The sequence below is a fragment of the Scyliorhinus torazame genome, chromosome 15 (genome assembly GCF_047496885.1).
Source record: "Scyliorhinus torazame isolate Kashiwa2021f chromosome 15, sScyTor2.1, whole genome shotgun sequence".
In the NCBI taxonomy this organism is placed as follows: domain Eukaryota; kingdom Metazoa; phylum Chordata; class Chondrichthyes; order Carcharhiniformes; family Scyliorhinidae; genus Scyliorhinus; species Scyliorhinus torazame.
In genome coordinates this window covers 202,812,382-202,826,365 of record NC_092721.1, presented here as the reverse complement: position 1 = coordinate 202,826,365, position 13,984 = coordinate 202,812,382, and the positions used below count along the sequence as shown (strand labels likewise).

Here is a 13,984-nt window from a genome sequence, read left to right as displayed (position 1 = left end):
CTGTGCCAAGCACAGGTGCTATATAAATATAAATTGCTTTTTTAATTAGATACAGTTTGACCCCTAGCTCCATAAAGAGATATTGGGGCAACTGATGATATGCTCGGTTAGTGAAAGAAAGAGACACAGACAGTGAGAGAGAGAGAGAGACAGAGACAGAGAGAGAGAGAGTGAGCGATGGAGAGAGTTTTAGGGAGGGAATACCAGAGCTTGGGGCCCAAGCAACTGAATGCACAGCGGCGAATGCCTTTCTCAAACACAGAACCTCCCTTTTTTTGAAGATCTATTCTTAGTTTTCTAAAAGATCAATGTAGTTCCTCGTAATACAATCACACTACCAACTTCAACTCATATTACTGGTGCGAACCTGCAGGATTATCTCAAATTATCTGGAATTAGAGGTGAATCTCCTAATGTCTATTGTGTGGGGGGCAGTAAAAGTTAAAACTGAGAGTATAGATTCAGGGAACACAGGACTTGAACGTTAACAGCACAGAGGGAGGTCGTTCGACCATTGGCTCTCTGCAGGAGCAACTCACCTATTGCCATGGGTTAGCCTTTCCCCATAACACTGCAAGTGATAATGATTAGGGGCAGCACGGTAGCATTGTGGATAGCACAATTGCTTCACAGCTCCAGGGTCCCAGGTTCAATTCCGGCTTGGGTCACTGTCTGTGTGGAGTCTGCACATCCTCCCCGTGTCTGCGTGGGTTTCCTCCGGGTGCTCCGGTTTCCTCCCACAGTCCAAAGATGTGCAGGTTAGGTGGATTGGCCATGATAAATTGCCTTTAGTGTCCAAAATTGCCCTTAGCGTTGGGTGGGGTTACTGGGTTATGGGGATAGGGTGGAGGTGTTGACCTTGGGTGGGGTGCTCTTTCCAGGAGCCGGTGCAGACTCGATGGGCCGAATGGCCTCCTTCTGCACTGTAAATTCTATCTATCTGATTATCATGATGATAAAATGGGGAGGTGGTGGTGCAGTGATACTGTCGCTGGACGAGCAATCCAAGGATTCAGGGTAATGCCCCAGGACCCAGGTTCAATTCCCGCCACTGCAGATTGTGAAATTTGAAGTCAATAAAAATCTGGAATTAAAAGTCTAACGATGACCATGAAACTATTGTCAATTGTTGTAAAAACCCATCTGGTTCACTAATGTCCTTTGGGGGAGGAAATCTGCCGTCCTTACCCGGTCTGGCCTACACGTGACTCCAGACCCAGCAATTGACTCCAGCAATGCGGGTGACTCTTAAATGCCCTCAGGGAGGGGCAACAAACGCTGGCCCAGCCAGCGATGCCCACATCCCATGAACGAAAAAAATAAAAATAATAATCATCCAATTCCCTTTTCAAGATGGGGTGCTCTTTCCAAGGGCCGGTGCAGACTTGATGGGCCGAATGGCCTCCTTCGGCACTTTGGATTCTATGATTCTATATAGTAGTATCTGCAGCTCCATCTAGTGGCTATTCATGGTGCTACATTAATCCTTGTAATGCTGATAGTCATGACAATTCCACAGGACTGTCTTGTCCAACCTCAGCTCCTATTTGTTATGGGCTTACGCTCCATGTTTTTGGACTTGGAAAATCATGGAGTGCGTTCGACCAACACTGGCGTTTTTTAAGGTTGTGAGAGTCAGCTGGGGTTGGGAGGCTGAAATTTCTTCACTCAATGGTTTGACATGGTGTGGGGTGAGTTGCAAAACAGAGAGTCGGAAGCAGAGAGGAACAAGATGCAGGAGGGCAAAGAACAAAGAAATGTACAGCACAGGAACAGGCCCTTCGGCCCTCCAAGCCCGTGCCGACCATACTGCCCGACTAAACTACAATCTTCTACACTTCCTGGGTCCGTATCCTTCTATTCCCATCCTATTCATATATTTGTCAAGATGCCCCTTAAATGTCCCTATCGTCCCTGCTTCCACTACCTCCTCCGGCAGCGAGTTCCAGGCACCCACTACCCTCTGCGTAAAAAACTTGCCTCGTACATCTACTCTAAACCTTGCCCCTCTCACCTTAAACCTATGCCCCCTAGTAATTGACCCCTCTACCCTGGGGAAAAGCCTCTGACTATCCACTCTGTCTATGCCCCTCATAATTTTGTATACCTCTATCAGGTCGCCCCTCAACCTCCTTCGTTCCAGTGAGAACAAACCGAGTTAATTCAATCGCTCCTCATAGCTTATGCCCTCCATACCAGGCAACATTCTGGTAAATCTCTTCTGCACCCTCTCTAAAGCCTCCACATCCTTCTGGTAGTGTGGCGACCAGAATTGAACACTATACTCCAAGTGTGGCCTAACTAAGGTTCTATACAGCTGCAACATGACTTGCCAATTCTTATACTCAATGCCCCGGCCAATGAAGGCAAGCATGCCGTATGCCTTCTTGACTACCTTCTCCACCTGTGTTGCCCCTTTCAATGACCTGTGGACCTGTACACCTAGATCTCTTTGACTTTCAATACTCTTGGGGGTTCTACCATTCACTGTATATTCCCTACCTGCATTAGACCTTCCAAAATGCATTACCTCACATTTGTCCGGATTAAACTCCATCTGCCATCTCTCCGCCCAAGTCTCCAGACAATCTAAATCCTGCTGTATCCTCAGACAGTCCTCATCGCTATCCGCAATTCCACCAACCTTTGTGTCGTCTGCAAACTTACTAATCAGACCAGTTACATTTTCCTCCAAATCATTTATATATACTACAAAGAGCAAAGGTCCCAGCACTGATCCCTGTGGAACACCACTGGTCACAGCCCTCCAATTAGAAAAGCATCCCTCCATTGCTACCCTCTGCCTTCTATGACCTAGCCAGTTCTGTATCCACCTTGCCAGTTCACCCCTGATCCCGTGTGACTTCACCTTTTGTACTAGTCTACCATGAGGGACCTTGTCAAAGGCCTTACTGAAGTCCATATAGACAACATCTACTGCCCTACCTGCATCAATCATCTTAGTGAACTCCTCGAAAAACTCTATCAAGTTAGTGAGACACGACCTCCCCTTCACAAAACCGTGCTGCCTCTCACTAATACGTCCATTTGCTTCCAAATGGGAGTAGATCCTGTCTCGAAGAATTCTCTCCAGTAATTTCCCTACCACTGAAGTAAGGCTCACCGGCCTGTAGTTCCCGGGATTATCCTTGCTACCCTTCTTAAACAGAGGAACAACATTGGCTATTCTCCCAGGTTAGAAGATAGGGAGGGTTAATGTGAAGCATTACTGGGGGAAGGTGGAGTATGGCTCTCGGTGAATTGCTCATTCAGAGCAGGCACAGTCTGCACGTTCTCCCCGTGTCTGCGTGGGTTTCCTCCGGGTGCTCCGGTTTCCTCCCACAAGTGGTATGGAGGGAAGATCTGATGAGGAAAGGCTGAGGGACTTGAGGCTGTTTTCGTTAGAGAGAAGAAGGTTAAGAGGTGACTTAATTGAGGCATACAAGATGATCAGAGGATTGGATAGGGTGGACAGTGAGAGCCTTTTTCCTCGGATGGTGATGTCTAGCACGAGGGGACATAGCTTTAAATTGAGGGGAGATAGATATAGGACAGATGTCAGAGGTAGGTTCTTTACTCAGAGAGTAGTAAGGGCATGGAATGCTCTGCCTGCAACAGTAGTGGACTCGCCAACACTAAGGGCATTCAAATGGTCATTGGATCGACATATGGGCGATAAGGGAATAGTGTAGATGGGCTTTAGAGTGGTTTCACAGGTCGGCGCAACATCGAGGGCCGAAGGGCCTGTACTGCGCTGTAATGTTCTATGTTCTAAGTCCCGAAAGACGTGCTGTTAGGTGAATTGGACATTCTGAATTCTCCCTCAGTGTGCCCGAACAGGCGCCGGAGTGTGGCGACTAGGGGATTTTCACAGTAACTTCATTGCGGTGTTAATGTAAGCCTACTTGTGACAATAATAAAGATTATTATTATAAGGAGCAGGCCTGACTGGTCGAATAGCCTCCCTCTGTACTGTAACAATTCTGCGATTCCGTGAATCCTGTGACTATGTTAAAGGAGCTATACGAATATAAGTTGTTGTTGTTGTAACCAGACAGAATTTGACTCTGAGCCACAACAGGTATTAGGACAGGTGATGAAAAGAATGGTCAGTGAGTGAGAGAGAGAGAGTGGGGTGGCGTTAAAGAGAGAGATGGAATTACAGAGAGCGAGAGAATTCACAAAAGACAACCAAAAAGTTAAAAAAAGGGGGGAAAATGGAATATGAAAGCAAACTAGCTTGGAATATAAAATCAGATTGTCAGAGCTTCAGCAAGTTTCTGGAGTTGAACCTTACACTTAACTATGGAAGGAGATTTTGGAAGGGAATGTTGATAAATTTACAGTGTCAAAAGTGACCCGAACTGATGTTTGTAGTTGACATGAGTGTCTGCTAATGTTATATCACACATCTTGTGGAGTTTAAGGATAGTCAAGTGGAGGGTGTTGATTGATTAAGTATCTTGAGCACGTATAAAAAGGGAGTGGGTGTTTTTTTGTTTTAATTACAATGCCCCACTCTGGGCTGTCATCCTTTGGATCATTACGATTAGATCATGAATTTATTTGAGAGAATATAAAAAGGGAGTGCTGGGATTCTGGGCGATCTGCTGGGAGGCAGAGATAAGCACTGCTGCTTTCTCTGAATAGCACTGTCAGGAAAAGTATCGGTGTTGAGCTTCATATTTCACCATATGGTCTGGGCTCTTCATAACATCTCCTTGCCCTATTACAGCTCCGTTATATTATTCCTTGTGTCTGGATAAAGCTCATAGTCTTGCAGTTGAAGTAAATGCTTTATTGTGTACGTTTGTTCTCTCTCCAGAGCTTATACTGTTTGTTACACGAGAGCTGTCTGCCTGTGTCCTGCTCACTAGCTGCTGTTCCTGTGAAGAGTGCCCCCCTGACTTCCTGTCTGCTTATTTATACATCACACGTGCTACCGTGGGGCAGCACGGTAGCACAAGTGGCTAGCACTGTGGCGTCACAGCGCCAGGGTCTCAGGTTCGATTCCCGGCTTGGGTCACTGTCTGTGCGGAGTCTGCACGTTCTCCCTGTATCTGCGTGGGTTTCCTCCGGGTGCTCCGGTTTCCTCCCACAGTCCAAAGACGTGCAGGTTAGGTGGATTGGCCATGCTACATTGCCCTTAGTGTCCAAAAAGGTTGGGCGGGGTTATTGGGTTACGGAGATAGGGTGGAGGTGAGGGCTTAAGTGGGTCGATGCAGACTCGATGAGCCGAATGGCCTCCTTCTGTACTGTATGTTCTATGCTCTAGTGCTTACTTAGTTGTAGTGTATTTACATTAACCCCTGGTGTATATACAGTGAGCACAGTAAGAAGTCTTAATGTCACAGCCAGTGCTCACCCAGTCCAATGCCGGCATCTCCACATCATATATACAGTGAGGCAGATCACTACATCCCCCCTTTTTTTCTTTTTACATATTTTCTGTACTTTGTTAATGAAAATGGTACAAAACAGGTAGATACATGATGATATGTGCAAGTTGTGATGATATTGATGATTATACAAAGTCAATTAATATTTATGAGTCCAATTTTAATAAAAAGCTTTGAGTCCAAACTTTATGAATTTATTTGGTTGAGTTTCTTTCTGTCGTTGGCGTGTGTTGTTGATATTGTCATTTCTTTGTGAACATCGTCAGTGTCCTTCTGTTTAAGTAACTAACAAGTCATCATGAGGTGTTCGAAGCAGATCACTACATCCGTGTCCTGACCACCACGTATCCCTCACGTCTCAACCTTCCCCATTTATCGCCTTTCCCAGGAGGTGACATCACTACAGAGGATGGATGGAGTCAGGGAACACGGCCAGAGAGGAGAAGGCAGGTGGGAGGAGGGAAGAAGGGCTGAAGGAGGGAAAGGGGTAAGGAAGGGGAGATGTGGAAGGAAGGATAGAACATAGAACAGTACAGCACAGAACAGGCCCTTCGGCCCTCGATGTTGTGCCGAGCATTGTCCAAAACCAAGATCAAGCTATCCCATTCCCTGTCATTCTAGTGTGCTCCATGTGCCTATCCAATAACCGCTTGAAAGTTCCTAAAGTGTCCGACTCCACTATCACAGCAGGCAGTCCATTCCACACCCTAACCACTCTCTGAGTAAAGAACCTACCTCGGACATCCCTCCTATATCTCCCACCCTGAATCTTATAGTTATGCCCCCTTGTAACAGCTACATCCACCCGAGGAAATAGTCTCTGAACGTCCACTCTATCTATCCCCCTCATTATCTTATAAACCTCTATTAAGGCGCCTCTCATCCTCCTCCGCTCCAAAGAGAAAAGCCCTAGCTCCCTCAACCTTTCCTCATAAGACCTATCCTGCAAACCAGGCAGCATCCTGGTAAATCTCCTTTGCACCCTTTCCAATGCTTCCACATCCTTTCTATATTGAGGTGACCAGAACTGCACACAATACTCCAAATGTGGTCTCACCAGGGTAACCTGGTGGCAGCATAACCCCGCGGCTCTTAAACTCAAGCCCCGTTAATAAACGCTAACACACTATAAGCCTTCTTCATGGCTCTATCCACTTGAGTGGCAACGTTCAGAGATCTTTGGACATGAATCCCAAGATCTCTCTGTTCCTCCACATTCCTCAGAACCCTGCCGTTGACCCTGTAATCCGCATTCACATTTTTTCTACCAAAATGAATCACCTCGCACTTATCAGGGTTAAACTCCATCTGCCATTTTTCGGCCCAGCTCTGCATCCTATCAATGTCTCTTTGCAGCCTACAGCAGCCCTCCACCTCATCCACTACTCCACCAATCTTGGTGTCATCAGCAAATTTACTGACCCACCCTTCAGATGGGTCCAATTGTTCATGTTCTGCTCACTATTTTGACACGTTCAATGGATACATCTCTGCGTCTCCTCCCCAACACTTCATGTGACAGTGGGTTCCCCATACTCTCTGCTCTCTAATCAAGGGGAATGACTCTCGGGGTTTTCCACGTTGAATACCTGACCCTTGTCCCCAGGCTCGGGAATTTGAAAGCGCTCATGATGCGTGCAGTAGACAGGCAGCTCGCTTCTGTCAATGCCCTTGGCTGTAACATGGATCTTTTTCTTCTGATTCCAGGCTATGCTGAGTATGTCTAAGGATATGGGATTCACCACCAACTACAAGATTGATATTCACACTTTGACAAGGTAGTATTCGACTCCAGGCTCCGCACCGGGCTCTGGGTGAGAGGGTCTGGGTCCCGAGTAGGGCGAGGACATTTCAGGATCAGCGTAGCCTTTGATTACAGTTTCCCCTGGCTGCCAGTTAAGTTAAATGTTTGAGCCCTGCTTTCCTCACTCACCCCCCAGTTGCTCTGAGAAGCTGGTGGATTTTGATGGAGGTAACGATGGAGGAACGGTGATTGTGTGTTCGAGTCAGCAAGGGCGTAGCGGGGGGATCTTCAAAAAAGCATCGCTTTGGCTCTTCAGCGCTTTTGGACAATCAGAACAGTATAGGTAATTGTGGTAATTACCACTGTTGTATTGTATATACCGCATACGAGGGGTATTACAGGTACGGGGGTAGATCCCTGCCTGTTGGCTCCGCCCAGTAGGCGGAGTATAAATGTGTGTGCTCTCCGAGCTGCAGCCATATCGGCAGCAGCTGTAGGAGGCCACACATCTCTGTGTAATAAAGCCTCGATTACTCTCTACTCTCGTCTCGTCGCAATTGATAGTGCATCAGTAATCAGTACTTGACTGTTACCCGAGCCATTTTGGCATAGGCTCCAGCAGATTGATAATTATTAGTGTCACAAGTAGGTGTTGGGTTGGGCGCTCTGGATCCGTGGAACACACACAGGTCACCAACACTTGAAATAGTGCAACACTATTTTATTGAGTCATTAACTGTTTAACATACTTTCACTGTGGGTTAACACGATACTAGCTTTAACTAAAGACCTTTGCCTTGTCCTAACCAGTCTATGCACTCAGCACATGGTGAATGTCTGTGCTGCAGGCTGTGAGCTCTGTCCTACTAGGAGGCTGCAGCTCGAATGAGCGGGAACTCTGATGCCCTCTGTCTTTATAGTGAGTGTGCTCTAACTGGTGATTGGCTGCGGTGTTGTGTGTGTTGATTGGTCTTGCTGTGTGTCCATCAGTGTGTGTCTGCACCATGTTATACTGGTGTATATTATGACAGTAGGCAAACGTTAACACTGCAACAAAGTCTCTGTGAAAGAGACTTAAACACCTGGCTCAAAACTGCTGTGGGACGAAGGAAGGGGTTTTGATTCATCGGGCATTGGCACCAATAGCGAGGGAAGAGGGAGCTGATCCGCTGGGACAGGCTTCACTTAAACCGGGCTGGCCTGGTGACTTATTTACCTCGGGACATGGGCAGGGCTTTGCACGAACAAGGAGGAGGGAGGGTGAGTGCGTCAGTGGAAAGGAAATTTAAAAATCCAAAAAGAAAAATTGAGGAAGAGAAAGAGTTTGGTGGTTTAGTAAAAAAAAAGACGAGTGGAACAGGAAGGTCACCACCCTCTGGGTAAAAAGGGTTTTCCACAAATCTCCTTAAACCTCCTGCCCCTCACCTTGACCTTGTGTCCCCTCGTGGCTGACCCTTAAACTCAGGGAAACAGCTGCTCCCTATCCAGCCTGTCCATGCCCCTCCTAATCTTGTCCACCTCGATCAGGTTGCCTCTCAATCTTCTCTGCTCCAGAGAAAACAACCCAAGCCTATCCAACCTCTCTTCAGAACTTAAATGTTCCATCCCAGGCAGCATCCTGGTGAATCTCCTCTGCACCCCCTCCAGTGCAATCACATCCTTCCTATAATGTGGTGACCTGAATTGCACACAGTGCTCCAGCTGTGGCCTCACCAAAGTTTGATACAGCTAGATGAGGTGTTAATTGAATATTTTGCATCTGTATCTTCTATGGAGAAGGACAGTGCAGGTATGAAAATCAGAGAGGGGGGGGTCTGTGATATAATTGAACAGAATAGCATTGAGAGGGAGGCGAAGTTAGCTGTTTTAATGGGCTTAAAACTGGATAAATTCCCAGGCCCAGATGAACTGTATCCTAAACTGCTGTTGGTGGCTCTGATGCAAATTTTCAAATCCTCCCTTGTTGAGGGGAGGTGCCAGAAGGACAGCTAATATGGTATCATTCTTCAAGAAGGGAAGTAGGGATAAACCAGCCTAACATCAGTGGTAGGGAAATTATTTGAAGGAATTCTGAGGGACAGCATTAGTCTCCACTTGGAGAGGCAAGGATTAATCAAGAATAGTTATCATGACGCGATTCTCCGACCCCCCCACAGGGTCGGAAAATCGCATGGGGCCAGCATGAATCCCGCCCCCGCCGTGTCGCGAATTCTCCACCACCGGAGATTCGGCGTGGATTGAACCACCTTTGGGACGGCGGGACATGGCAGCGCGGGCGGGCTCCAGGGTCCTGGGGGGGGGCGTGGGGCGATCTGGCCCCGGGGGTGCCCCCACGGTGGCCTGGCCCGCGATCGGGGCCCACCGATCCGCGGGCGGGCCTGTGCCGTGGGGGCACTCTTTTCCTTCCGCCTTCGCCACGGTCTCCACCATGGCGGAGGCGGAAGAGACCCCCTCCACTGCGCATGCGCGGGGATGCCGTGAGCGGCTGCTGACGCTCCCGCGCATGCGCCGCCCGGCAAAGTCAGTTTCGCGCCAGCTGGCGGGGCGGAAATCAGTCCAGCTCGGGCCTAGCCCCTCAAGGTGAGGGCTCGGCCGCTCAAGATGCGGAGACTTCCGCACCTTTGAGGTGGCGTGATGCCGGACTGATTCGCGCCGTTTTTGGCGCCGGTCGGCGGACTTCGTGCCGATATCGGAGAATCCCACCCCATGGCTTTGTCAGCGGAGATCATGTTTAACAAATTCGATTTTTGGGGGGGAGATGACTGGGTGTGTCGATGAGGGCAGTGCAGTTGATGTAGTCTACATGGACTTCAGTAAGGGTTTTGACAAGGTCCCGTATGGGAGACTGGTCAAGAAGGTAAGGGCCCATGGGATTCAGCGCAATTTGACAAATTGGATCCAAAATTGGTTCAGTGGCAGGAGGCAGAGGGCGTTGGTCAAAGGTTGGTTATGTAATTGGAAGCCTGTGTCCAACAGTATACCACAGGAATCGGTGCTGGGTCCCTTGCTGTTTGTAATGTACATTGGTGATCTGGATGTGAATGTCAGCAGTAAGATCAATAAGTTCACAGGTGACATGAAAATTAGTGGTGCGGTCAATGGGGAGGAGGAAAGCCTTAGATTACAGGGTGATATTGACGGGCTGGTCAGATGGGCAGATGAGTGGCAAATGGAATTGAGCCTTGAAAAGTGTGAGGTGATACATTTTGGGAGGACCCACCAGGCAAGCGGATGCGCAATGAAGGGGAGGATGGTAAGAAATGCAGAGGACCAGAGGGGCCTTGGGGAGAGCACGTCCATAGATCCTGAAGGCAGCAGGACAGGTAGGTAAGGTGGTTAAGAAGGCCTATGGGATACTTGCCTTTATAAGCTGAGGCATAGAATATGAGAGCAGGGAGGTGATGACGGAGCTGTATAAAACCCTGGCTCGGACACAGCTAGTGTACTGTGTGCAGTTCTGGTCACCACACAATAGGAAGGATGTGATTGCACCAGAGAGGGTGCAGAGGAGATTCACCAGGATGTATCAAAAAACAAAGAACAAAGAAAAGTACAGCACAGGAACAGGCCCTTCGGCCCTCCAAGCCCGTGCCGACCATGCTGCCTGACTAAACTACAATTTTCTACACTTCCTGGGTCCGTATCCCTCTATTCCCATCCTATTCATGTATTTGTCAAGATGCCCCTTAAACGTCACTGTCGTCCCTGCTTCCACCACCTCCTCCGGCAGCGAGTTCCAGTCACCCACTACCCTCTGTGTAAAAAACCTGCCTCGTACATCTATTCTAAACCTTGCTCCTCGCACCTTAAACCTATGGCCCCTAGTAATTGACCCCTCTATCATGGGGAAAAGCCTCTGACGATCCACTCTGTCTATGCCCCTCATAATTTTGTAGACCTCAATCAGGTCGCCCCTCAACCTCTGTCGTTCCAGTGAAAACAAATCGAGTTTATTCAACCGCTCCTCATAGCTAATGCCCTCCATACCAGGCAACATTCTGGTAAATCTCTTCTGCACCCTCTCTAAAGCCTCCACATCCTTCTTGTAGTGTGGTGACCAGAATTGAACACTATGGGCGAAATTCTACCGAAACGGCGCGATGTCCGCCGACTGGCGCCCAAAACGGTGCCCATCAGACGGGCATCGCGCCGCCCCAAAGGTGCGGAATGCTCCGCACCTTTGGGGGCCGAGCCCCAACATTGAGGGGCTAGGCCGACGCCAGAGGAATTTCCGCCCCGCCAGCTGGCGGAAACGGCCTTTGTTGCCCCGCCAGCTGGCGCGGATATGACATCTCGGGGCGGCGCATGCGCGGGAGCATCAGCGGCCGCTGACAGTTTCCCGTGCATGCGCAGTGGAGGGAGTCTTTTGCGCCTCCGCCGTGGTGGAGACCGTGGCGGAGGCGGAAGGGAAAGAGTGCCCCCACGGCACAGGCCCGCCCACGGATCGGTGGGCCCCGATCGCGGGCCAGGCCACCGTGGGGGCACCCCCCGGGGCCAGATCACCCCGCGCCCCCCCCCAGGACCCCGGAGCCCGCCCACGCCGCCTTATCCCGCTGTTCAAAAGGTGGTTTAATCCACGCCGGCGGGACAGGCAATTTATCGGCGGGACTTCAGCCCATCCGGGCCGGAGAATCCAGCAGGGGGTCCCGCCCTCGCCGAATATCCGGTGCCGGAGACTTCGGCAACCAGCGGGGGCGGGATTCACGGCGGCCAACGGCCATTCTCCGACCCGCTGGGGGGTCGGAGAATGACGCCCTATATTCCAAGTGAGGCCTAACTAAGGTTCTATACAGCTGCAACATGACTTGCCAATTCTTATATTCAATGCCCCAGCCAATGAAGGCAAGCATGCCGAATGACTTCTTGACTACCTTCTCCACCTGTGTTGCCCCTTTCAGTGTCCTGTGGACCTGTACACCTAGATGTCTCTGACTTGCAATACTCTTGAGGGTTCTACCACTCACTGTATATTCCCTACGCGCATTAGACCTTCCAAAATGCATTACCTCACATTTGTCCGGATTAAACTCCATCTGCCATCTCTCCGCCCAAGTCTCCAAACAATATAAATCCTGCTGTATCCTCTGACAGTCCTCATCGCTATCCGCAATTCCACCAACCTTTGTGTCGTCTGCAAACTTACTAATCAGACCAGTTACATTTTCCTCCAAATCATTTATATATACTACGAACAGCAAAGGTCCCAGCACTGATCCCTGCGGAACACCACAAGTCACAGCCCTCCAATTAGAAAAGCACCCTTCCATTGTTACACTCTGCCTTCTATGACCTAGCCAGTTCTGTATCCACCTTACCAGCTCACCCCTGATCCCGTGTGATTTCACCTTTTGTACCAGTCTACCATGAAGGGACCTTGTCAAAGGCCTTACTGAAGTCCATATAGACAACATCCACTGCCCTACCTGCATCTATCATCTTTGTGACCTCTTCGAAAAACTCTATCAAGTTAGTGAGACACGACCTCCCCTTCACAAAACCACGCTGCCTCTCACTAATACGTCCATTTGCTTCCAAATGGGAGTAGATCCTGTCTCGAAGAATTCTCTCCAGTAATTTCCCTACCACTGACGTAAGGCTCACCAGCCTGTAGTTCCCTGGATTATCCTTGCTACCCTTTTTAAACAAAGGAACAACATTGGCTATTCTCCAGTCCTCCGGGACATCACCTGAAGACAGTGAGGATCCAAAGATTTCTGTCAAGGCCTCAGCAATTTCCTCTTTAGCCTCCTTCAGTATTCTGGGGTAGATCCCATCAGGCCCTGGGGACTTATCTACCTTAATATTTTTCAATACGCCCAACAGCTCGTCTTTTTGGATCTCAATGTGACCCAGGCTATCTACACACCCTTCTCCAGACTCAACATCCACCAATTCCTCCTCTTTGGTGAATACTGATGCAAAGTATTCATTTAGTACCTCGCCCATTTCCTCTTGCTCCACACATAGATTCCCTTTCCTATCCTTCAGTGAGCCAATCCTATCCCTGGCTACCCTCTTGCTTTTTATGTGCGTGTAAAAAGCCTTGGGATTTTCCTTAACCCTATTTGCAAATGACTTTTCGCGACCCCTTCTCGCCCTCCTGACTCCTTGCTTAAGTTCCTTCCTACTTTCCTTATATTCCACGCAGGCTTCGTCTGTTCCCAGCCTTCGAGCCCTAACAAATGCCTCCTTATTCTTTTTGACGAGGCCTACAATATCTTTCGTTATCCAAGGTTTCCGAAATTTGCCGTATTCATCCTTCTTCCTCACAGGAACATGCCGGTCCTGAATTCCTTTCAACTGACACTTGAAAGCCTCCCATATGTCAGATGTTGGTTTACCCTCAAACATCCGCCCCCCCAATCTTGGTTCTTCAGTTCCCGCCTGATATTGTTATAATTAGCCTTCCCCCAATTTTGCACATTCACCCTAGGACCACTCTTATCCTTGTCCACCAGCACTTTAAAACTTACTGAATTGTGGTCACTGTTCCCGAAATGCTCCCCTACTGAAACTTCTACCACCTGGCCAGGCTCATTCCCCAATACCAGGTCCAGTACAGCCCCTTCCCTAGTTGGACTGCCTACATATTGTTTTAAGAAGCCCTCCTGGATGCTCCTTACAAACTCTGCCCCACCTAAGCCCCTGGCACTAAGTAAGTCCCAGTCAATATTGGGAAGTTGAAGTCTCCCATCACAACAACCCTGTTCTTTTTACTCTTTTCCAAAATATGTCTACCTATCTGCTCCTCTATCTCCCGCTGGCTGTTGGGAGGCCTGTAGTAAACCCCCAAAATTGTGACTGCACCCTTCTTTTTCCTTATCTCTACCCATATAGCCTC

At 48.9% G+C, this 13,984-nt stretch overlaps 1 protein-coding gene across 14 annotated transcripts in view; it reads left to right on the top strand.

The window, feature by feature from the left end:
• Positions 1-13,984, top strand: part of pde2a (phosphodiesterase 2A) — a 698,440-nt gene that overhangs the window by 605,365 nt on the left and 79,091 nt on the right. For all 14 annotated transcript variants that reach the window (XM_072477464.1, XM_072477463.1, XM_072477456.1 and 11 more), the window contains one exon: positions 7,107-7,177. In XM_072477464.1, coding sequence (XP_072333565.1) covers positions 7,107-7,177 — 71 coding nt within the window. The remainder of the gene's footprint in view (positions 1-7,106; positions 7,178-13,984) is intronic.